Consider the following 25,263-nt stretch of genomic DNA (forward strand, 5'->3'; position numbering starts at 1 on the left):
GTGCTGCACTGAGTTTCACAGGCTGTGCTGTGAATGGAAGCCAGGCATGGGTATGGTGGCCTTGTAGAAAGGTGCTATTAGGGAGAATAGTCAGAATGAACACTCTGCCCCAAGAAGTTATAATCTAGTACAGTCAACTTTAAGCGGAAGATACTATCATTCATGTGAAGATAAATAAAAGCAGTCTCAGTCTGTTTAGGAAATATATTCTACACGTATGTCTTGTGGGTTTTTCTGACATGAAGGAATAAAGAAAATAAATTTGGAGAGGTAGCAGCCAAGTTTTTTAAATGGACAGAGAGATCACAAGATGGTAGAAGGAGGAACAAATGCTTCAAATGCTATGGTTATGGGAGAAGAGAAAGTAGTCTGGTCTAAGATGGAAGTTCCTAATGAGAACATTGCAGAATCACTTGAGATTCCCCAGAGTGGTAAATCGTAGGAAATGGGTAGCATTCATCCTGAAGTTTTCAGAGAAGCAAAGTGTGAAAGAGGAGGAAACTAGCACAGAGGTACAATCTATCCAGAGACAGCCCTGCTTCAAGTGATCAGGAGCCTCTCATGCCCAAGCTGCCTTTGAAAAGGCAGCCAAGGAAAAGTCAAAGCATACAAGAAGAGAAAACTAATCTCCCTTTAGAGGAATAGACTAAGAGCCTGTTGTGTGCAAAATAGCCACTAGTCAGTTCTCTTATAGCATCTTTTATTCAGGAAGCTCAAATAGCTTTACCAGCAGAATCGTTTATAACCCATTTTGAAATAGCTGGTGTACACACTGACTTTACTAACAGATATAAAAGCAGCCATTCAGTCAACTGTGTACTGAGTTGTTAGTGTGGCAGAGACCTCCTTCTCCTCCAGCAACCTTGGAGCTGAACTTCTCTCCTCAGATCCTGGAGTGCTTCTCACTTCAGTGCCTCACCCCTGTCATTGCTGGTTCTGAAGGTAGAAGGAACAGTTAGATGAGAGTACTTGGAACTAGACTTTTGGTAGCTTGCATGATGTCTGAAGCTGTTTAACCGATGTTATTTCAGTGATATATATATATATATATATATATCATTTATATATATAAATGTTGCTTGAACTGAAAGGAAAGGTTTCTCTGCTTTTTAAAAACAATCAAGCATTGTTTTAGGAAAATATTTTTAAATCCTTATTTCCTTTTCTTTTGTCCAGTGGTTGTTCTTGTATTCGATGGAACATGTGGAACCAGGGTTCAAATCCAAATTTCCTACATGCAGTGCATTTTCTTTTAGCTATCTCTTGACCACCCTTTCCAAACAATTTTTAATTTTTTTTTGTGGGCCACACCTGGTGATGCTCAGGGATTACTTCCTGCTAAGCACTCAGAAATCGCTCCTGGCTCGGGAAACATATGGGATGCCAGTGTATCAAACCGAAGTCCGTCCTAGCATCAGCTGCATGCAAGGAAAATACCCTACAATGGTGCTATTGCTCCAGCCCCTCATTTTTATTTTTAAAATTTTATTTGAGTCACTGTGTTTAACAATTTTGAATGAGGTTTTATGTCTACAAAGTTCCAATGCCACTCCTCCACCACAGTATGTTTCCCTCCAACATTATCTCAATGTCTGCCACCTCTTCTTCCCGTCCACCCCAAAACAGTTTCAGTTTTAAGTACTAATTTTCCTATAAAATACAGGGCACATTTTTTATTTTGAAGAAAATGTGATTGATCACTTAGAAATACTGTAAGGGAATGCTTGCTGAGTTTCAGGGACTAGTTTATGGGTGGTGGAGAATAGCAAACAAAACCAACACTTTTTTTACAACAACCCCCACACCAGTGCAACATTCCCATCACCAATGTCCCAAGTCTCCCTCCTCCCCACCCCACCCCCACCTGTACTCTAGACAGGCTTTCCACTTCCTTCATTCATTCACATTGTTAAGATAGTTCTCAGTGTAGTTATTTCTCTAACTACACTCATTACTCTTTGTGGTGAGCTTCATGTCATGAGCTGGACTTTCCAGCCCTCCTCTCTCTTTTCTCTGAGAATTATTGCAAAAATGTCTTTATTTTTCTTAAAACCCATAGATGAGTGAGGCTATTCTGAATCTATCTCCCTTCCTCTGGCTTATTTCACTCATCATAATAGATTTCAGGTACATCCATGTATAGGAAAATTTGATGACTTCATCTCTTGACAGCTGCATAATATTCCATTGTGTATATCAATGGTCCTCAAACTATGGCCCACGGGCCACATATTGTATTTATTCCCATTTTATTTCTTCACTTCTAAATAAGATATATGCAGTGTGCATAGAAATTTGTTCATAATTTTTGTTTTTACTATAATCTGGCCCTCCAACAGTCTGAAGGACAGTGAACTGGCCCCCTGTTTAAAAAGTTTGAGGACCCCTGGTGTATATGTACCACAGTTTCTTTAGCCATTCATCTGTTAAAGAACATCTTGGTTGTTTCCAGAGTCTGGCTATTGTAAATAACACTGCAATGAATATAGGTGTGAGGAAGGAATTTTTGTATTGCATTTTTGTGTTCCTGGTGTATATCCCTAGGAGAAAACCAGCACCTTTTTTATATAGACAATAGAGAGCTTTTAACCCTTCCCCTTTTTTGTTTTGGGTTTTTATTTTTTGGTTTTTTGGGCCACACCCGGTTACGCTCAGGGGTTACTTCCAGCCATGCACTCAGAAATTGCTCCTGGATTAGGGGACCATATGGGATGCTGGGATCGAACTACAGTTTGTCCTAGGTCAGCCACATACAAGGCAAATACCCTACCGCTTTGTTGTCACTCCAGCCCCTAACTCTTTTCTTTTTTAAGTGCAGATTGTCAAGCAAATAATTTCAGTGAACAATAGTATTAATCACAAAATGTCTCAGTGTAGCTAATTAATACCATAAGCATAGTCCCTGTGTATATATAGTACTTAAAGTGTGGAGGCCATCATGCTTGACCATCTTTTCATATCATTTGTAAAACAGCCGAATTTGGAGCTAAGGAAATAGTACAGAGGTTAAAATGAATATGACTTAGCTTTGGGACTTAGTAATAAACTGTGAACATGGCTGGCAGATAACCATGGGGTGGATCCCTGAGCTTGCTTAAGCAATTCTTAGAAGCACTTACCCCAAAACATATCAATTTGAAGCAATTGTTTCTCCGGGTGAGAAGCTGAGTCCGGGTAGCATAACTCAGTGAACTCTATGGCTGATGGTTGACATAGGCTGATGGGTTACTGTATATGGGTATCCCCAGTGCAGAAAAGGAGTAGAGAACTCACAGGTGATGACTAGTGTTGGCTCTCAGCCACACCTCCCAGAAGGCTGGGTCATGGTTTATAACCATCATTTGTCAAGGTAGATGTCATAGGCAACCTTCAAAATCTCAGGGCTTGTAGGAGATTTAGTGAAGTTGCTCAAACTACCAATTTAAGAAATAATTCTGTTGTGATTTATAGGACTAAAGAAAGAAGTCTCAAAGCTCTGCCAATACTTCAGGTCTGTAAATGATGAAGGGATAAGTTCATAAGTTTTGCAAAGAAATGCAAAGACTTATCAGACTTTCCAAGTGTTAACCACAAAGTAAGAAGTGTTGGCACTTAATACCATTTAATTCTTAGTGCATTTTTAAAAGCAGAGTGCATATGAATGGTTTCTATGTAATATGTATCCATCCAGGGACTTGGAGCCGCCCCACAGATTGCTTTTGTTAATGGTCCTTCTTTCCTTGTACTTTGCAGATGATCATTCCCGGGTGAGGCTGCAGACCTTAGAAGGAGATACCAACTCAGATTACATCAATGGAAATTACATCGATGTATGTATTTGAAACTGTCAGTATACCCCACTGTTCTAACACATACCCCATCTCATATCCGTACCATTGGTGAAAGTTACTGATCCAAAGCTAGAATCAAAGAAATGAACATTGTCCATAACACTGCCAAACATGGTGGTGAACATATGAATACTCTTTTTTAATCTCTCCTGTACCAGCCTGTGCTTTATTCGGCATTCCCATGCTTATGTGGACTAAGGAAACATATTTCCATTTTTTTTGTCAACAACTTAGATTACCCAACACTTAAGAAAATCTGTTTGCATATTAATGGGACAAAACTCTGTAATTCCTAATTCGGTGATTTGCAATCTCTTGTCATCACTGCACTTTTAAGTTGCCTTCAAAGCAGTCTGCAGCTGTTAACCAGAACATCTAAGGCACACAAGACATGGCATTAAAAATGCAGGCTGTTTAATTATTGAAGACTGCTTCTTTGTTCATTCTGCATCATGTTAACTTAATGTCTTACATTAGAATAAATTCTCTAGGAGACAGCATGTTTTCAGTTGAAAGAATGAATGAAATCAAAAGTATAATGAAAATCAAGGGAAAATTGTCATTACCTTCAAACCCCCCAAGTTTACAGAAAATAGATTTCAGCTCCCTTTTAGTTCCCAAGGTACTTTTGTGCTTCGCCAGGCCATCTCATTGATTCTTACTCAGTCTATAAACTATCTTGTGGTCAGGTTTTATTAATATTTTCTCTTATTTTTAACATACATTGACACATTTACTACAGACTAGCAGTGTTTCAGATATCAGAGCTACTGGTTTTTTATTTAATTCCCCAGTCTTCTGATGGCATCTTTGAATGTGACAGCACAAGTGGTATTGTAGGCATAAGTGCCACCTGCAGTGGTTTCACTCAGGAAACACAGTGCCAATTACCCACTGAAACTCTTAACATCTTGTCTTGCTGTAAAAGGAGCACAGGTACTTGGCATGCTGGCTGATTCAGTTTTCTTCCCCATCTTCTAGAGGGAGGTGCTCTACCCTGTCCTGTGTTTCTCCATGAGCCCCACATTCTTAGTGTATTTATCCATCTCATAGGAAGCTGGGTCAGGCTGCAAAGAGCTATTTTATTTTCTTGATGAATAGTACTCGGATAGTACTTAAAATAGTCTCTAAGCTTTATCTAAAAATTGCACAAATAATTTTTTAATACTTATTGGAAAAGCTGGGCAGTTTGGGCTTCCCAATGAGGGTAGGACCTAAGGAATAATTATTTAGGAATAATGCAAATATTAAGTCATCAAATAAAGACCACAATGCCATTTTGACAATAATGAGAAATGCCTCAACCTGAATTAGATCTTATGTATTAAAGCAGAAGGTTTCATAAAGTTTATGACACATTTCTTTGTTGAGTAAAAATTTACTGAAGTGTCTGAGTTCTATTACCTTCTCTCCAGGGCTCTACAAATGAGGACATGAAATAAAAATCACTTTTCTCTAATACTCCTTCTCACGTGGAAAAGGCAGAAACATGAAACAGTGTGCTATTAATCTTTATATGCCCTTCACCTGGTATATCCCTGAAGCACCTAGTAAGTGGTAGGTTAATCACTGATGGAAAAGTAAATGTGGCCAGATTTAGCAACATAGCAGTGGTACATAGATATAAGTTTTAAAAACTGGGTAAAAAGGACTGAGCAGAAAAAGGAGATTAAATTATTAACATGGTCACATGTATAATGGAAAACAAAAGTCATAAAAGGGATAAAAGGAGTGCCAGATTTAAACATTGATTGCAATTTTGAAGAGAGTGACAAAAGTTGATTCCAATAAGGATACAACTTTTTTTTGTGATGGATGCACACCTGGCTGTGCGTAAGGCTTAGTTCTGGCTCTTGAATTGAGGGATCACTGCTGGTAGTGCTTGGGGGCCATGTGTGCCATCAAAGTCACCCCTGTCACCTACACGCAACTCCAGTGCCATACCCTCTCCAGCCTAAGATGACATTTGAGAAAAGATGAGTGGTTGAGCCATATGGAACTTAAGGGGGATGTGCCCTAGGGTCTGACAGATATTATGTGAAAAGGCACTGCCATGGAGCATGCCTGGAAAATAAGAAGAAAAACAAGAAGGTAAGTATTGTGTGTTACTGGAGTGATGTAAAGGAAAAATTACAGATGATGAAGAGGGAGGTTTTGGAAATGATAATATAAATTATATAAATTGTCATTAAGAATTTTGACATTCACTATGAAACACACAGCCATTAAAAGGATATTAGCAGAAGTGGTATTTTGTGAAAGATGAGAGGACTAACTGTTGATGGGTGAGTCCAGGAAGCTTGCTAGATGCCTGTAGAATAGAGAACTGATGACTTGATTTGGCTGGTGACCCTGAAAGTTGAGAAATAGTCTGATCTATGTTGAAGGAATAGCTGTAGAGGTTGCTGACAGATTGGTTCTGAAGTCTCAGAGAAAAAGAAGGGTTAAAAATGTCTTTAAGAGATGGTCTTGCCCAAGGTTATTTCTTTCCATGTCCCTCATATTTTGGTGGGCCTATGCAAACAACAATTGCCACTCTAACACCATTTTTACTGTGCTCCTTTGACTCTAATCCTTAAAAAGAACTCACTTAAAATTTGAGGGTAACTTAAGCTAATATGCATGTATATGGAAATGTAAAAAAATACTATACCTATAATGTTTAAGGGGTTACGTAAGTTTTATGGCTTTAAGATTGCCTTGTGTACTGTTAAGAAATATTATAATGTGTTACAATCTGGGGACTTGAGGGACAAAGTAATTGTACATGGATTCTGTCTTATTTATCTTAATGTTCTTTGGCTGAAATTTCAAAGTTAAGATATCAGCAAGGGGACTTCTGAGAATTATGTTATGGGTGATTGTCCTTCCACTGTAACTTTACCTTGTCCTCTTTCTTTGCACCCTTGTTCTCATAATTAAAAAAAAGAGATTGTCTTGCTATCTTGTTGTTGTTGTTATAGTTTATAATAATATATTTATTTCAACACCATGATAACAAACATGTTTGTAGTTGGGTTTCAGTTATAAAAATGAACACCTCCTTCACTAGTGCAACCTTCCCACCATCAATGACCCCTACTTCCATCCTCCCTCACCCCTTGCCAGTATTCGAGACAGATATAAAGTCTCACTCACTTTTGAGATGATTAGGTGGATCATATTCAGGTAGTCAATGGAGAAGAAATTAGGAATATTGGTTTTAGATGTGTCAGAGCTTCAAATATATGTTTCTCATCCAAGTGATGGTGTTATATAAACAATACATTTCATCTGAGGATTTCAGAGGGCAAGTCCCACTTGGAGGAAGGTAGGATTTATTCTCAAAATTGGCCTGAAGAACAGTAGACTGGATATGCCAAGGAAGTAATATAAACAGAAGAAAGAGTCCAAGAACTAGGGCTAAAGAGATAGTATGGGGGTTACAACACTTGTCTCAGATGCAGTTAATCATTGTTTGATTCCCAGGATCCCTTGGCCCCATCTGTGACCCCCACCCTGCTAAAACAAAAAGTCAGAACTAATCATCCCAACATCAACATCAGAATGAGGGAAAGAACCAAGCCAGGAGGTAAATGGAAGAAAACCAGGAGATGTACCATATCCTAAAAGCCAATGAAGAAAATATTTCAAGGGCATTAGTTGTGTTCATGCTGCTAAGAAATGACTATTATGTTTAACAGCTCAGTCATTCATGAAGTGTGAAACAAATGAATTTCTCATCTGTCACCTTCTAAGACTGGCATAAAAAGAATCAGACAGGGTATTGGCCTTGTGGAGCTTTTTGGTCAGCAAGAAAGGAGTGATCACCTAAATAATTTCATTTAATAGCTGTTATGAGTCTAGTTTTGAGACCTATAACTTGTCAGTTATATGAAAGAACGTGATTTTGTTGTTCATTTTTTGTTTTTAAGAACAAAAATAAAAAACCTTAACAGCTGTCCATTCATTTGAAACAATTATTTTCAACTTGAATATTCTGTCTTTTAGCCAGCTGTAGGCACAATATTTTGGATAATTTCATGGGATGAAATAAAGTATTAATGTTCATGATGATATTGTATTAATTGGATATAATTTTCTCTGAGTTGCCTTTATCTGTCCCAGATATTGATCCTACAACAGTCTTTGTGCCCATTTTCCTTTAGTCTCAGTTATTATCTCCTCACCCCATCTTAAAGGGTCATAATAAAAGCAAGAGATATTGCAGATTTTTTTCTTTTAATTTTTGATTCTTGCTATAGCATCAGGTCATGGTATAAGCAGAGTTTAAGCATAATGTTCAGTATTAGTATTGATATAACTGCCTACACAGTTAAAACAGAATGTGTCAAAGCCTTGGCACATTGCCAATACTATCCCAAACACAAATGAAATTATAGTGGACATTTCTAGACTGTTTCCACTCTAATAAGATTCTGTTGCTTCTAAAAATATGTAAGATTTCAGTATTTATATTCATCCATCATTTCATAACTACTGTGTTACTTGCATCCCTTTTAATAAGCACTAGTACTGTTGTATTTATTGCTGGCTTTGTTTATTAGGAGAATCTCAATGTTACTGGGTCCAGTAATTGCACTTTCAAGTGAATCGGCTATGAATTTTTGACAGACTTAACAAATGATTTCTGTGTTGACTATTGATTTTAATTTCATCACATATTCTTTCTCATTCATTTTTAGGGTTATCATCGACCCAATCATTATATTGCCACCCAAGGTAAGTTTATTTCAGCCTTGATATCTTTCTTTGGTTGTTTTCACTTTCTTTATTATTTTGTACTATCTCACTCTCCTTCAGAATTATACTGCACATGACATAACACCATTTGTTACAATTCTAGTCATGCATCTAATGGACAGTTTTTCCATCAGTTCTTTCACTGTCATTATTTTATTAGGACTTCGTCTTGATAAAAGTTTTTCTTTTATGTATTCATAAAATTATCACCCTAAAATTAAAGTAACATTTATAAAACAAATATATTAAAATTTTTAGGGCCTGAGTTATGTTTATACAAAGACTTACTTGTGTTATTGCCTCTAGGGATGCAAACAAAATCCAACATTCAGTTTCCTGTGTAGATTGTGGTGTAGGGAAGAGTATATGAGCTCACCTGTACATGATTGCATGAAATACCAATTTAAAAATTGTAGAAGAGGTACAGAAAATTATATTAGGAAAATTTAGACAAGCATAGCACTGATTTAAGATTCGGTGATCAAAAAGCAACTTTGTACCAAAGGAGATATTTGAAGAACTTTTAAATGGCAGCAATGTCATAAGCAAAGATATGAGAGCAGAGAATTAATGCTCCAAGTGGGAAGATCAGTTGGTGAATTATTGGGTTAATGGAGGAATTTATAGAATAGCTTTTCTAGAATCTTTCCCACTAAATCATGGGGGGTTAGAGAGGTGGGGAGAGTCATTATTAAGAGTGAGTCATTTATAAAATTGAGATTTGTGAGAATAAGATATTATAAGGGACCATTTGGTGAGTTACTATAAAATGAGCTAAATAAAGGCCTCATGCAGGGAGGTCTCAGTTGACATTGCAGAATATAAATACCCTCCATTTTATTATGTTATCATTGCTTCCAGTAATGTGATCTACCCTGAGGTTAGTTTGAATGATACAATATTTAATTTATTAATAGTTAATTAATCATATATGTAGACAACTAAGAAATGGCCAATTTTGTAGCAGAGACCAAGGTGTGCTAAGAAAGAAAGGCTCAATACAGCTGACACTCCAGAGCATGGCTGACAATTTATATCCCTGTTACTAGTGCATTAGGAAGATAAAGGCACGAGTATTTTTAATCTAATAGCCACTTAAAACAGTACATATCAAACTGAGACAAATACTTTCAAACTATAATATTCAGATTAAGAAATTTAAATTTTTTCTAATATAGGCTTTAATCATAATTAACTGATGACGTCATATTTTCGTTAATAGTTCTGTGCAGCTGCAGTGGTTGGTAGAGGCAAGTAGAATATGTCCATGATAACCTTTATTAAAAAATACAGGGGCCGGGCGGTGGCGCTAAAGTTAAGGTGCCTGCCTTACCTGCGCTATCCTTGGACGGACCGCGGTTCGATCCCCCGGTGTCCCATATGGTCCCCAAGCCAGGAGCAACTTCTGAGCACATATCCAGGAGTAACCCCTGAGCGTTACCGGGTGTGGCCCAAAAACCAAAAAAAAAAAAAAAAAATACAAATGCCTTAGAATTCAACAGTGAGTGAGCCCTCACTGAGAAATGTAATTTAAAAATATCTCCTTGCTGTTTTTTGCATCTTTATTTTGCTCTTATTGGAAGACCATAGCCAGCAGTTCTCAGGGCTACTGGCATGTTGTTCAGGAATCATTCTCAGTGGTACTCATAGGATTGACCAGGTGATACCAGGAATGAAATTCAGTGTGCAGATCACGTGTTTTGACCTTTTGAGCTGTCTCCCTGGTCCCACATCTTTTCTTTTTTGCATTGACAAATTTCTTACAATCTATTTACAGCAAGATTCCGTGAAGCTATGTGATCAGCTCAATATACTGGCAACCAGTCTTATTACCAAGTGTTTGAAATGTACAGATTTTTACCAAGTTCCTTCAATGCAGAGGATGTTATAAATATATTCAATCTCTCCTTTAATTTATTGCTTTTTCTGCAGTTCACTTCGATTATTTTTCTGCAAACTGAAGGGACCATATTCAAGCCTTATCTATGTTTTTTTTGAGTGCTTTCCCTTTTTATCTCCATTTAATTATTTTCCATGGTGTCTAATATTTAGGTATACTCACTTCAACACATATTCACTTCAACACATCTGCCTGGCAGCTCTGAATATAATTGTAACATTCAAGAGTTATGAGTTGGTTTTAAAGATTTAAACACATAGGTTTAAAGGAGAGGAAGTCCTGTCTACTGCTAGAAGCCCATCCTCAAAATCAGAGCAGAGTTGAAATTTCAAAGACAGGGTTTATGGCAAGGGGCAGTTAAGTCTTTGGGTAGGTCAGATTGACCAGACGAGCTATAAATTCAATCAAAGGATATAACTGCAAAGACTGTACGAGCCCTGATCCAGAAGAAGCTGCACTTACAGGTCCTTTTCTCCAGAATGACTCAGAGACATACCTGCTGGCCACAGTTTGCAAATAAGGGGAAACTTTAATTATATTTTAGTTTTATTTTGCAAACAAACATCAGAATATCTGCTTCAAAGAAACTAGAAAGATAATGTTAGGTAGTTATGAAGGGAAGCACTTAATGTCTGCGATAGAGCTTGCCCAGCATCTAGTTGTCCATTCTTCCTTTCTGAGTTAATCTGTGGACTGGGAACACACAGAAAGAAATGTTAAAGAGGGGAGGGAGGGGAAGAAATGTTAAAGAATCCTACCAAAGGGTTTGCCTATGGTTCCATAAGAGAGAGCGGTACATCACAAATTCTGGAGACAGAATTGTGTGGCAGTGCATGGTTGCTGGTATTCCATAGGAGAAAGGGATGGGGTGGGTTTTCAAGGGTTAGGCAGGGCATGCAGGTATTCTACCATCCTGGAAAGAAGACTGGTAGAGAGAATTGTCAGAGAATGAAAGGACTCTGCCAATATGGGAAGATGCTTGCCCTCTACCTGCAGCTAGCAAAAGGCAGTAGGGAAACCAAACTGAGATGGCAAGAGTCTTCACTTTGTGACATCTGGGATCATATTTATCATTCCTTGAAATAGATAATGTCTCAGAAAAAAACACGTTTATGTACACACCATTTATATAAAAAATTGTTAAATTTATGAAAACCCTGAAAAAGCATTATACTCCAAGTTAAAAAAAAACTTGATTTGAAGGGCTAAGAACAAAGAACAGTTAAAGTGAGGACACATGTTAAAAGGCTTTGAATAAGGGGCATTACTTAATGAAATTCAGAGAGGTAATGAGCACAAAGAGACGGATGTTTTTAAGTCATGTGGTGTTTGTGCTTACCATGCTCTAAGAAGATTAATTAGTGTGGAATTATCATTGAAGATAAAACCAAAAACAAAGATAATAGAGAGGAAAGAACCATACACAAAAATTTTTATCTGTGATAGAAAATTAATCATTTAGACAAGAATAATCACTCTGGGGGAGTTGATCTTTATTCTATCCTATAATCCAAGATGCATACAGTAAAAATGTTTCTTAATATTAAATTTATTATAGCGTCAGAAATGATTTTACATTTGTTTTGGATATGGCTAACTTTATTTTGATCTTTGGCTCCACTTATGGTCTCCTGAGGCCCACCAGAAGTAAAGGAAGTTTCTGAGCACAGTCAGGTGTAATACAGAAAACAAACCTAGAAATCAAATGAATGAAACTCTGTCACAACATCACAAAAGCTGTGATTTTATTTGATTATTTATCGGGGGCCATACCCAGTGATGCTCAGGTATTACTCCTGGTTCTGCTTTCAGGAATCAAACCTAGAGGTGCTCAAGGAAACATCTGAGATTGATGTGTTCAAGGGAACATCAATGGGGATTGAACCTGGGTCAGCTGTGTGCAAGAGAGCTGCCTACCCACTGTACTGTTAGCCAGCCCCACAACTTTGATCTTAAACTTTGTTTCTTCTTCTTTTTAATGAAAGGGAGCTAAGTATGTGTTCTTCCTTCAAATTTGTGTTCATAGACTACTTTTCCCTAAAATTTGGGATTTTGATTTAATCATTTACTCAATAAAAGGTTCAATCTACTGGATTATTTTGTATGTACTACTTTGTAATATAGGTACTAAATGTAACCACTTTGCACTATGTGTAACTAATTTAAGATACTTTTAATCTGTGATGCTTTAAATGTTAATTCGTCTCATTTGATAAAAAAATAATTGAGACCCATGGGGAGAAGCAGAGTTGAAAATAGAACTCGGTATAGCTGGGTGTCTACAGTGCAGAGAGAGAGAGAGTGCCTAGGTGCCTCTCCTATGTCTAGTAAGTGACACATGAAACTGCCTGATCGTCATTCCTGAAAAGAGGCTCAGAGTTTGTGCTCCTTTCTGTCACTCCTTACATGAGCTTTAAGAAATTCACCCCTCAAATCACATTATTTCATTTATAAAATGAATTAGATTTTGGGGATGGAGAGATAGCACAGTGGTAGGGCAAACTTTGCCTTGCATGCAGAAGGATGGTAGTTGGAATCCCAGCATCCCATATGGTCCCCCAAGCCAGGAGTAGCCCTTGAATGCTGCTGGGTGTCTCTCACACACACACACACACACACACACACACACACACACACACACACACACACACACACACACACACACACACAAAGAGTTAGCTTTCATTCCTTCCTTCAGAGTTATGAGTCTTCTCAAGCAAATTTTCTAGGATCTAGTCATATCTGAAAATACCTCTCAACAAAACTAATCTTAGATGTCCTGCTCTATGGCACTGAGTAGTTGAAGTGTCCCTGTTCTCTTAAAAAATCCATATGCCTGTTAGGGACCTACTAGTCCAGAGCTGCAGTGGATGCTGCACAGAGCTAATGGTAATGGCAACCTAGGAGACTCTTGGGCAAGACAAGATCACAAGTAGGCAGATCTGTTGAATTAGCACAGGAGTGAACAAGAAATAAACTGGGTGTCAAGGCACCAATACTCAAGAAGAGGAAAAGGTGTGAATTTGAACAATCTAGAAATGTAATTAGAATATGGTTTGTACTCTAAGAATTTAGATGCACTGTTATGTTTCAGAATGGGAACCTAATAGAGAAAATCAGATATCAGATTGTTATTGATTAATATCACTGATTAATTAACAATAACAATAACAATAACAATTGATTAAATTGTTATTGATTAATATCACTGACCCTCACACAGAACTGCCCTCAGCCTGACTGATTTTCTGTGTTGCTTCATGCCTGATATCTAAAGGGCCACAGATTTTATTCATTGACACACTTGCCTGACAGGCAGGCATGGAGCAGACACTAAATCAGATTACAGGGATGAGTAAGTGGATGAATTACCTTGTTCCAGATACCCATTAGGCAGTAGAATATTCTTTTTTTTTTTTTTTTTCCTTATTGAATCAGTTTTATTTGTAATTGAATGTACACAACTTAAAGAGGATAGACATCTGACCTTTGACAAATGTATATGTAAGAATCACTTCAATAAAAACATAAAACATTATCATTATAAAAAGTTTCTTTATAGTCCATTTACAATTAATCTGCCTGATCCCGTGCAAAATGCAATCATCAAGTTTTCTATCACTATAGCTTGGTTATACTTTTTCTGTAAAATCCAGATAACATATACCCAGAAATCATATTGTACAGTATTTAAACTCTTGCTTATTTTATTCCAAATCTTTTTTTTTTTTTTTTTTTTAAAGGCAACCGCCTTACCTCCATGCTATCTCTCCAGCCCCCGGGAACTGAATTCTTTTTTTTTTTTTTTTTTTTAATTTTTTTTTTATTTAAACACCTTGATTACATACATGATTGTGTTTGGGTTTCATTCATAAAAGGAACACCACCCATCACCAGTGCAACATTCCCATCACCCAAGTCCCAAATCACCCTCCTCCCCACCCAACCCCGCCTGTACCCTAAACAGGCTCTACATTTCCCTCATACATTCTCAATATTAGGACAGTTCAAAATGTAGTTATTTCTCTAACTAAACTCATCACTCTTTGTGGTGAGCTTCCTGAGGTGAGCTGGAACTTCCAGCTCTTTTCTCTTTTGTGTCTGAAAATTATTATTACAAGGGTGTCTTTCATTTTTCTTAAAACCCATAGATGAGTGAGACCATTCTGCGTTTTTCTCTCTCTCTCTGACTTATTTCACTCAGCATAATAGATTCCATGTACATCCATGTATAGGAAAATTTCATGACTTCATCTCTCCTGACAGCTGCATAATATTCCATTGTGTATATGTACCACAGTTTCTTTAGCCATTCATCTGTTGAAGGGCATCTTGGTTGTTTCCAGAGTCTTGCTATGGTAAATAGAGCTGCAATGAATATAGGTGTAAGGAAGGGGTTTTTGTATTGTATTTTTGTGTTCCTAGGGTATATTCCTAGGAGTGGTATAGCTGGATCGTATGGGAGCTCGATTTCCAGTTTTTGGAGGAATCTCCATATCGCTTTCCATAAAGGTTGAACTAGACAGCATTCCCACCAGCAGTGGATAAGAGTTCCTTTCTCTCCACATCCCCGCCAACACTGTTTATTCTCATTCTTTGTGATGTGTGCCATTCTCTGGGGTGTGAGGTGGTATCTCATCGTTGTTTTGATTTGCATCTCCCTGATGATTAGTGATGTGGAACATTTTTTCATGTGTCTTTTGGCCATGCGTATTTCTTCTTTGTCAAAGTGTCTGTTCATTTCTTCTCCCCATTTTTTGATGGGGTTAGATGTTTTTTTCTTGTAAAGTTCTGTCAGTGCCTTGTATATTTTGGAGATTAGCCCCTTATCTGATGGGTATTGGGTGAATAGTTTCTCCCACTCAGTGGGTGGCTCTTGTATCCTGGGCACTATTTCCTTTGAGGTGCAGAAGCTTCTCAGCTTAATATATTCCCATCTGTTAATCTCTGCTTTCACTTGCTTGGAGAGTGCAGTTTCCTCCTTGAAGATGCCTGTAATGTCCTGTAGTGTTTTGCCTATGTGCTGTTCTATATATCTTATGGTTTTGGGGCTGATATCGAGGTCTTTAATCCATTTGGATTTTACCTTTGTACATGATGTTAGCTGGGGGTCTAAGTTTAATTTTTTGCAAGTGGCTATCCAATTGTGCCAACACCACTTGTTGAAGAGGCTTTCCCTGCTCCATTTAGGATTTCCTGCTCCTTTATCAAAAATTAGATGGTTGTACGTCTGGGGAACATTTTCTGAGTATTCAAGCCTATTCCACTGATCTGAGGACCTATCCTAATTCCAATACCATGCTGTTTTGATAACTGTTGCTTTGTAGTACAGTTTAAAGTTGGGAAAAGTAATTCCTCCCATATTCTTTTTCCCAATGATTGCTTTAGCTATTCGAGGGTGTTTATTGTTCCAAATGAATTTCAAAAGTGTCTGATCCACTTCTTTGAAGAATGTCATGGGTATCTTTAGAGGGATGGCATTAAATCTGTATAATGCCTTGGGGAGTATTGACATTTTGATGATGTTAATCCTGCCAATCCATGAGCAGGGTATGTGTTTCCATTTCCGTGTGTCCTCTCTTATTTCTTGGAGCAGAGTTTTATAGTTTTCTTTGTATAGGTCCTTCACATATTTAGTCAAGTTGATTCCAAGATATTTGAGTTTGTGTGGTACTATTGTGAATGGGGTTGTTTTCTTAATGTCCATTTCTTCTTTATTACTGTTGGTGTATAGAAAGGCCATTGATTTTTGTGTGTTAATTTTGTAGCCTGCCACCTTGCTATATGAGTCTATTGTTTCTAGAAGCTTTTTGATAGAGTCTTTAGGGTTTTCTAAGTAGAGTATCATGTCATCTGCAAACAGTGAGAGCTTGACTTCTTCCTTTCCTATCTGGATTCCCTTGATATCCTTTTCTTGCCTAATCGCTATAGCAAGTACTTCCAGTGCTATGTTGAATAGGAGTGGTGAGAGAGGACAGCCTTGTCTTGTGCCAGAATTTAGAGGGAAGGCTTTCAGTTTTTCTCCATTGAGGATAATATTTGCCACTGGCTTGTGGTAGATGGCCTTCACTATATTGAGAAAGGTTCCCTCCATTCCCATCTTGCTGAGAGTTTTGATCAAAAATGGGTGTTGGACCTTATCAAATGCTTTCTCTGCATCTATTGATATGATCATGTGGTTTTTATTTTTCTTGTTATTGATGTTGTGTATTATGTTGATAGATTTACGGATGTTAAACCAGCCTTGCATTCCTGGGATGAAACCTACTTGATCGTAGTGGATGATCTTCTTAATGAGGCATTGAATCCTATTTGCCAGGATTTTGTTGAGGATCTTTGCATCTGCATTCATCAGTGATATTGGTCTGTAATTTTCTTTTTTGGTAGCGTCTCTGTCTGGTTTAGGTATCAAGGTGATGTTGGCTTCATAAAAGCTATTTGGAAGTGTTTCTGTTTGTTCAATTTCATGAAAGAGTCTTGCCAAGATTGGCAGTAGTTCCTCTTGGAAAGTTTGATAGAATTCATTAGTGAATCCATCTGGACCTGGGGGCAGTAGAATATTCTAGTCATGCAGATAGTGTAACTCATAGTGTGGCCTGAAAAAGCAGCTATTTATCTGGATGAATTTGGAAATCAGAATTTCCTTCTATGACTACTGAGTTTCAGCTACTACTGAGTAGTTCAGCTGAATCTTAGGAACACTCTTTAGGCATGCTAGTACATTAAAGCGTCACTTTTGGAATCACCTGATTTTGTTAGATTTATTTTGCTTACTTTTGTACTGACCCTGCTTGTATATCTTTCCCCCCCCCCCAAATACACTTATATTTCTTGTATATCTTTCCTCAAAAATGACTCTTATTGTAATACATTTTATTCATCCAAAATGCAATCATTTGTTGATACTTTGGAAAAGTGTAGCTGCAAAAAATTTCCCTAAGAAGCTTTGAAATAGGAACCAACCTTGATGGGAGAATAAAAGAAATGTGAGGAGTACAGGTTCAGAGCAGAACTAGCTCCAGAACTTTAACTACCATATAATACTTCCAGCTTTGTTCTGGTGAATTCCTTCTGCTTACTGTTAATCTGTTTCTCTTTTTATAGATTTCTTTCACATACTCCATGTGTTATGAATAATTTAATAAGGATTTCAAAGAGATAAGTATGGCTTCTATTTTTTTTCAGCTCAAAATTTTCTTTCACACCTCTGAGGCAATAAATAATAGTCCTTAGAATGAGACACTTAATGTTGCCAGCAAGTCATTCTTGCAGCACGCTTGTCAGAGTGTCAATGCAAGTTCTACCTTTTTTATAAGAAAAGCTTTTGTCTCCTGCATTCTGACCTCCAGTTGGAGATGAGCACTGAAAATTATTTTTCAGTATGACTGAAAGAAAAAAATTTAATGTAAAGATAAATTTTTAGTAAACAACTTTTGTTTTTATTCCTCCAAACAATATGACTTATACTCCAAGTATAAATTCTTCCTGAGCTGACATTGTGCTTCCCAGAAAAGTTGTTCCCACATTGTCAGTGGGTTGTAATATAATTCATTTTTAATAAACTTTTATTGTGGTCAAAGTGAATTACAAATATTTCACAATAATATTTAAGGCACATAGTGATGATGAATGAGGGACATTCCCACCACCAGTGTTGTCCTCCCTCCAACTCTGTTCCCAGCATGCATCCCATATCTCCTTCATAATGCCCCCCCATAATGCTAGTGTAACTGTTCCCCACTTGTACAGCTTGTTGTAGATTGAGTATCAATTCTGTTGTCATTGACTTTGGGTTTGGTGTTCAAGTCTAATCATTTTTTATTTCCATTAAATGTTCATACAACTGTCTGGTCTTAGTACCATCCATTATTCCCCCTCCAATTATGAGGGTGAACAATATGATTTTAGTAATGTGGTTCTGTTGAAATATAAGAAAAGATAAGGGACAAGAGAAGAAAAAACAAGTACAAAAACAAAAACAAAACAAAAGAAAAAACTAGGAGGAGTCCGTCTAAGTGTTATAATTATCCATTTAGAACAGTGGTCCTCAAACTATGGCCCGCAGGCCACATATTGTATTTGTATCTGTTTTGTTTCTTCATTGCAAAATAAGATATATGCAGTGTGCATAAGAATTCGTTCACAATTTTTGTTTTTACTATAGTCAGACCCTCCAATGGTCTGAGGGACAGTGAACTGGCCCCCTGTTCAAAAAACTGTTTAAAAAGTTTGAGGACCCCTGATTTAGAAGAAGGGGAAAAAAACAAGGTAACAAAACAAAACAAAACAAGAGCAAAAACAAAAACAAAAACAAAAAATAATAGGCAGTAACAACAAAAGTACAAAAAGAACAGAAAAAGAACAAACCCAAAACCAAAAATATCAACTACAAGGAGACAAACATACAAACAACAACAATAAAAAAACACAAAACACTATAAAAAAAACAGCCCCCCTCAAAAAAAACCAAACCAGCAATTACATAAAAAGGTTTGTGTTTCTTCTTCTTGATGCAATCAGTAGACATGTCATTCTTTGCTCTATGCAAAAACTAAAATCACTAAATACAAAGATTGACTTTGACAAACATGAACTGGGCAGAACCTACTGAGGGACCAATGAGAAAGTTCCTAGCTTAGACCTCAGCCTAGGATTCATACAAAATCCAAGACCTCTAACTCCAGAGGTCTGACTTTTACAACTGCGACTGAGCAGAACCTCTGGAACCATACTGAAAGACTCTATCCTAGGCTTTGTCCTAGGATCTGAGCAAAAACCAAGACCACCAATTACAAAAAACTTATTACAACAACAGTGATGGAACAGAACTCTTAGAACCATAAAGGAAAACTCTCTTCTAGCCTTTGTCCTTTGACCTATGCAAATAACAAGATTTCTAGCTACAGAGGCATGATGTCATCAATCATAATGGCGGAAAATTGCCTGGCACCATAAAAAGGCCTTGGGGTGTGAAAATGAGCATGTATGGAGCCTGTAGTTGTTCCCATGGCAGTATGCTTCAAGGGCAGAGAAACCCTGTATCTTTTAGGCCTAGGGAATTCCTGTTCTAACTTCCCCAATATTTACTGTGTCTTTGCAAAAATATATATAATTCATTTTTATATCCTATTTGACTTAAAATGAATGCCCAGTAAAGGAATCTGTGGTTTCCAAGTTTAATTAGGGAGGCTTTGAGGAAATATAATTTATCCAGAGGCAGTGGCCCACTCATAAGGTCAGGGTATTCCAAATACCAACCCAGGTTCTCTAAGCAAGTTCCACCTGTATTTTACTCTATAGCCATAAATTTTTTAGAAAAAAACTAACATCAGAAATTAACAAAATACTAACTAGACTCCTTTGAAACAATTGCTTTTGCCTCATCATATCAAGAAATTCTGGCAATTAGGAGATCAGACCATAGGCATCTCTTATCCCTGTGTTCTCAATAAAATTGCTCATTAGCATTGAGAAAATTTCAAGATAGGTTTCACATTAAAAGATGAAACTTGGGGCCGGAGAGATAGCATGGAGGTAAGGCGTTTGCCTTTCATGCAGAAGGTCATCAGTTCAAATCCCGGCGTCCCATATGGTCCCCCGTGCCTGCCAGGAGCAATTTCTGAGCATGGAGCCAGGAATAACCCCTGAGCACCGCCGGGTGTGACCCAAAAACCAAAAAAAAAAAAAAAAAGATGAAACTCAATGATGTTAGGCAGTATCGGCCCATGTTGTTATAAATTGCATGGCAGAATCATTGATTAAGTAAGAGGACTGGAATTAGTCCTGTAGTATATAGGCATCCAATTCTAGATTTTTTTAAATCTCAGAGAACAATTTAGAGATTTTTCCTTATTTTAAGTTATAAAATTTTTTAATCTTTTTGAAATGGTATGAATTTTAAGTCTATTAGTCCAATTCTAGTTGTTTTATAGCCAAAACTTAAAGCACAAGTTTTAGTAACTTTAACCATAAATATCCATGTGAGCCATGCACATGAATGTGTCTGTGAACCATATAGACTAATATGCATAATTTTAACAGAATAAATGTATTGTTCAACTTAGGAGAAATATTATGTATCTCTGGTCCTTAATAGGTCTTTGTTTAATACTTGCACTGGTGAAGGGGGAGTGTTCTTTACATGACGGAAACCCAACTACGATCATATTTGTAATCAAGGTGTTTCAATAAAGATATTAATAAAAAAGAAAAATATATTACTTTTAACATATAATTTTAATATATTAAAATTAAATAGATTATAGATAAACAAATATGTATTTATTATATATAATATATTAAATTTTTAATATATAAATTCTAGGTTCAGATTTTTGAAAGGAAATAATGGTGTCAAAATAATCATGTACTTTCTGATGTATTTTACTGGGCCTCCATTACCGATAAATTCTTGCAAAACCAAACAATTCATTTTATTTTTTTGTTGTCGTTTTTTTGTTTGGTTTTTGAGCCACACCTGTTGATGCTCAGGGGTTACTCCTGGCTTGAGGGAACCTAATGGGACACAAGGAGATCGAACTGCGGTCTGTCCTAGGCTAGCGCTTGCAAGGCAGATGCCTTACCTCTAGCACCACTGCTTCGGCCCCACAAACAATCCATTTTAAACCTAATTCATTCAAATTTTCCTTGATATTTCTGTGCACTTACCAAGTGCCCAATTCAGTACAAATTGAAATGCACCAGGGACCTGAACACAATGTAGGTATTAAATAAGCTACCTGTTACTGTTAATGATTCTGCTACAACACCAGATTTGGGGACTACTTTAGGCTATTTCTCTCTATATATCCTCAGTCTCATAAGGCTGGAGAAAAGGCAAGACCTAATAATGCAAAGTTAGATTCATTCTTTACTCTCAGAGTCGAATTCCTTTGTCAAACATGAACATTGTTTGGGATAAGTTTGTCAAGACAAACAATAGGACATTTCTGATCTCTGAAGTTAGTTTAGTTTCTTCCTTTCTCACATTACAGGATGCTTCAGGAAACTTCTTGCAATGAAACTCTTACACTCTCATTGGAAATTTGAGATTGTCCACAATGAGCTCTTTTTAGAGAGCTAACTTAGTTCTATTTTATTCATTGATTGGGCTTATTCTCCTTTTTCTTAAATAGGAGTAGATCCCACTTGTGTCGTGAGAAAAGCTTAATTAAAGAAGATAGAAGTTAATGAAAGCTCTTATTTCTCTGGTGGTGGCCTCTGAAGCATCTGAATATTAGTTTTCCCCTTTACTTTATGTTTTGACAGAAGGCAGCCAGATCCTTGGGGCCACCAAACCCCTCTATTCTGAAGGCTGTCAGTCTGCTTTTTTCTCTCCTTGATTGCCTTTCCTCTGTTCCCCTCTTTACAGCAGGAACAAGTATCAGAATAAGTTGATGAGCTTCTCTTTAGAGACAAGCCTGATGAATGCTCTGTCTTAGACAGCAGGAGGTTCTTGTGATGTGAACATCTGTCATGTTCCTGCCTTCTGCAGCTACACACACTTTTCTGTGCATCTCTTTCAGCTCTTTATGCAAGACTGCCATACATTCATTCCCTTGGGGCAGGGGACCAATGTCTCTCTGATAGTAGGGCCCTACTCTGGATCATAGAGCAGATTGTTGCCACACACTGTCTAAAAGCCCTTTCTTTTTTTTCTATGTGTTTCTCTTTGGAGGCCTTATCTTTATCCCTGTCACTCAAATCTGATCTGTCTGCCTTTATTACTCTGCTTTCTGTAACAAGAATAATAGCAGCACTGTTTTCTCTCTGATAGTGGGACTACAGATACTCCTCGCTTAACAACTAAGTTCTGTTTCAATGGCTTAGTCGTTAAGGAAATTGGTCGTTAAGTGAGGAACTGCATGTACTGTATACAGTACTACAGTATATGCATAGCACTTGACAATACGGTATTCTGAATAAGTAAAATAACGAGAAAGATCAAACTGAAAACTTCCACTTGTTTTAATTTTCATAGGTTGTATAATTTACACACAGTACTGCAATGTATTACAGAACATAAAGTTAGTAAAGTAGGTACATTAAAGTACCAAAAACTACAGTACTGTACTGTAGAGTGTACAAGATGGAAAAAGGATATTTAAAATACAAGGTCATCAGCACAGGATATGCCTTGTCAGAGCTGCTACTTACTTGAACTACCCTAACTCGTATTTCACTGGCCTTGAATATGGACATAAGTTTTGTATGCAGTGCTGGAGCAAATATTTAACTACCAAAATTATGAAGAAAGTCTTGGGACAGACTATTTCATGTCCTGCTCATAGTTGTAATATCCTAGTGGATGACAACACAGTTATGTGCCTGATCATGGATTCAAAAGTTAAGTTAAAGTGTCAACATTTAAGAACAAATAGCTTTGTAGAGTGCAATTGACTGTTAAAGTGGTATCCTGCCCCAGATTGTCATCACGTTGTTAAAGTCCAATATCCAGATGCTAAGCCTGTTCAATGCAAATGTGGTCTTCAATTTTGCTTTAACTGTGGAGAAAATTGGCATGGTCCTGTTAAGTGGTTGAAGAAGTAGATCAGAAAGTGTGATGGTGACAGTGAAACCGCCAATTGGCTTGCTGCCAATTGGAATGCCAAAGGAATGTCCCCAATGCCATGTCACAATTGAGAAGGATGGCGGTTGTAATCTCATGGTCTGTTGTAACCAGAACTGTAAAGCACAGTTTTGCTGGGTGTGTCTTGGCCCTTGGAAACCACATGGACCTATCTGATGCAATTGTAATCACTATAATGAGGATGATGCAAAGGCAGCAACAGATGTACAAGAGTGGGCTAGGGCAGCCCTGCAGAGATTCCTGTTCTACTGTGATCACTATAAGAACCACATGTAGAATCTATGCTTTAAGCCAAACTATATGCTCAGGTGGAACAGAAAATAGAGGCTATGCAACAGCACAACGTATCCTGGATTGAGGTGCAGTTTCTGAAGAAAGCCAGTGTTCCTTACCACACTCATGTACACTTATGTCTTCGCTTTCGACCTCAAAAATAATAGCCAGTGCATTATCTTTGAGAATAACCAAGCAGATTTAGAGAACACCACAGAGTTGCTTTTGGGCTACCTTGAACGAGATATTTCACAAGATTATCTGCAGGATATTAAACAGAAAATACAAGATAAGTACAGAAACTGTGAGAGTCGAAGGGTTTTGTTACAGCATGTGCATGGAGGCTATGAAAAAGATCTGTGGGAGTGCATTGAGGACTAAGAATAGCCCCTGCATAAAATGAACTCTGAAATATTTACCATCTACAGTGCTCATGCAATTAAAGCAAAGAAAACAAAACTAACACGAACAGAGGCCCTAAGCCTATTGTGACGTCACTGATATGTAGTACCAGAATTGTTTTGTTAACAGAAAGTAAATTATATCGTAACTTAGAAAAGGTAGATAAACCATTGTACAACAGTATTCTGGGCCGCCAACAGAAGTGTGATGGACACACTTAAACCCCTCCAGCTTGTAATGCAGCTTCGTTCTCAGAGCTGACTTCTTTTTTTCTTTTTCTTTTTCTTTTTCCTGAGTGCATTATAGTTAAAATTTAAAACGGCTCCTTGACGCTGCTTTTTATGTCCAAACTAGCCATTTCGTTGTACTTTAGTCAAGAATCTCTTTTCTTTCCTTCCCTGCACATACAAATCCGCCCCACCCCACACAGACTGATGCTCTTTCTCTCATACCCCACTGTCATGAGTGAATGATTAGTTCCTTGTAAAGAAAATGCTTGGGGTATGAAGCAGGGTAGACAGTAAAGGGATTAAACAAACAAAAGTTCTTTCTATATGACTTTTAAACAAGAAGACAACACAGTATTTTTCAAAGTTGTATATAGTGCATATGCACGGACAAAGCAAGTGTGGCACGTGTTTGCATAATGTTTAATTACAAAAGAAATATTTATTCTTTAAAAATCTTCAAGATTATGTCTATTTGCTGTGTATTTTCTTTCAATTTGCTTTATCTTTCCAGGGTTGAGGGTTGGGATAAGAGCAAAACTCACAAATAAAAGAGAGAAAAACTTAATAAGCTGAATTAGAACTGAAGAGGGGGAGATTACAACATGTAATCCAGAAATTGAAAGGGTACTCAGAGATTACTTCGAGAAACTCTATGCCACAAAACATGAGAACATAGAAGAAATGGATAAATTTTTGGACTTCTATAACTTTCCAAGGTTGAACAAGATGGTCTAGAATATTTGAATAGACCAATCACTACTGAGAAATTTAAAATGATAAGCAAAAGCCTTCCCAAAATATTCAAAAGTCCAGTCCCAAATGGACTGACTAACAATTTTTTAAAACCTTTCAAAAGGACATACTGCCTATACTTTTCAAACTCATCCAGGAAATTGAAGAAACAGAGACACTCCCAAATAGTTTTTATGAGTCTAACATCACGCTGATAATCACAATTATACCAAAATCAGCAGAGATTTCACACAAAAAGAACCAAATACCAATATCCCTGATGAACACAGATGCAGAGATCCTCAACAAAACCCTAGAAGCAAATAGGATCCAATGCCTCATCAAGAAAGTCATACACATTGACCACATAGGAATCATTCAGAGATGCAAGGATGGTTCAACATATGCAAGTCAATCAATATATATATCACATCAACAAAACTAAAATTAAAAACCACATAATCATATCAACAGATGCAGAGAAAGAATTTGACAACATCCATTCATGATTAAAAAAAACTCTCAACAAGATGAGAATGGAAGGAATGTTTCCCAAGATAGTCA

At 37.2% G+C, this 25,263-nt stretch overlaps 1 protein-coding gene and 1 pseudogene across 1 annotated transcript in view; both read left to right on the plus strand.

The window, feature by feature from the left end:
* The window catches only part of PTPRM (protein tyrosine phosphatase receptor type M), an 829,551-nt gene that overhangs the window by 725,899 nt on the left and 78,389 nt on the right, over positions 1–25,263 (plus strand). The window contains exons 21-22 of the mRNA XM_049769948.1: positions 3,733–3,809; positions 8,516–8,552. Coding sequence (XP_049625905.1) covers positions 3,733–3,809; positions 8,516–8,552 — 114 coding nt within the window. The remainder of the gene's footprint in view (positions 1–3,732; positions 3,810–8,515; positions 8,553–25,263) is intronic.
* On the plus strand, positions 22,587–23,716 carry LOC126003801 (E3 ubiquitin-protein ligase ARIH1-like; annotated as a pseudogene).

Source organism: Suncus etruscus, chromosome 3 (assembly GCF_024139225.1).
Source record: "Suncus etruscus isolate mSunEtr1 chromosome 3, mSunEtr1.pri.cur, whole genome shotgun sequence".
Classification (NCBI taxonomy): domain Eukaryota; kingdom Metazoa; phylum Chordata; class Mammalia; order Eulipotyphla; family Soricidae; genus Suncus; species Suncus etruscus.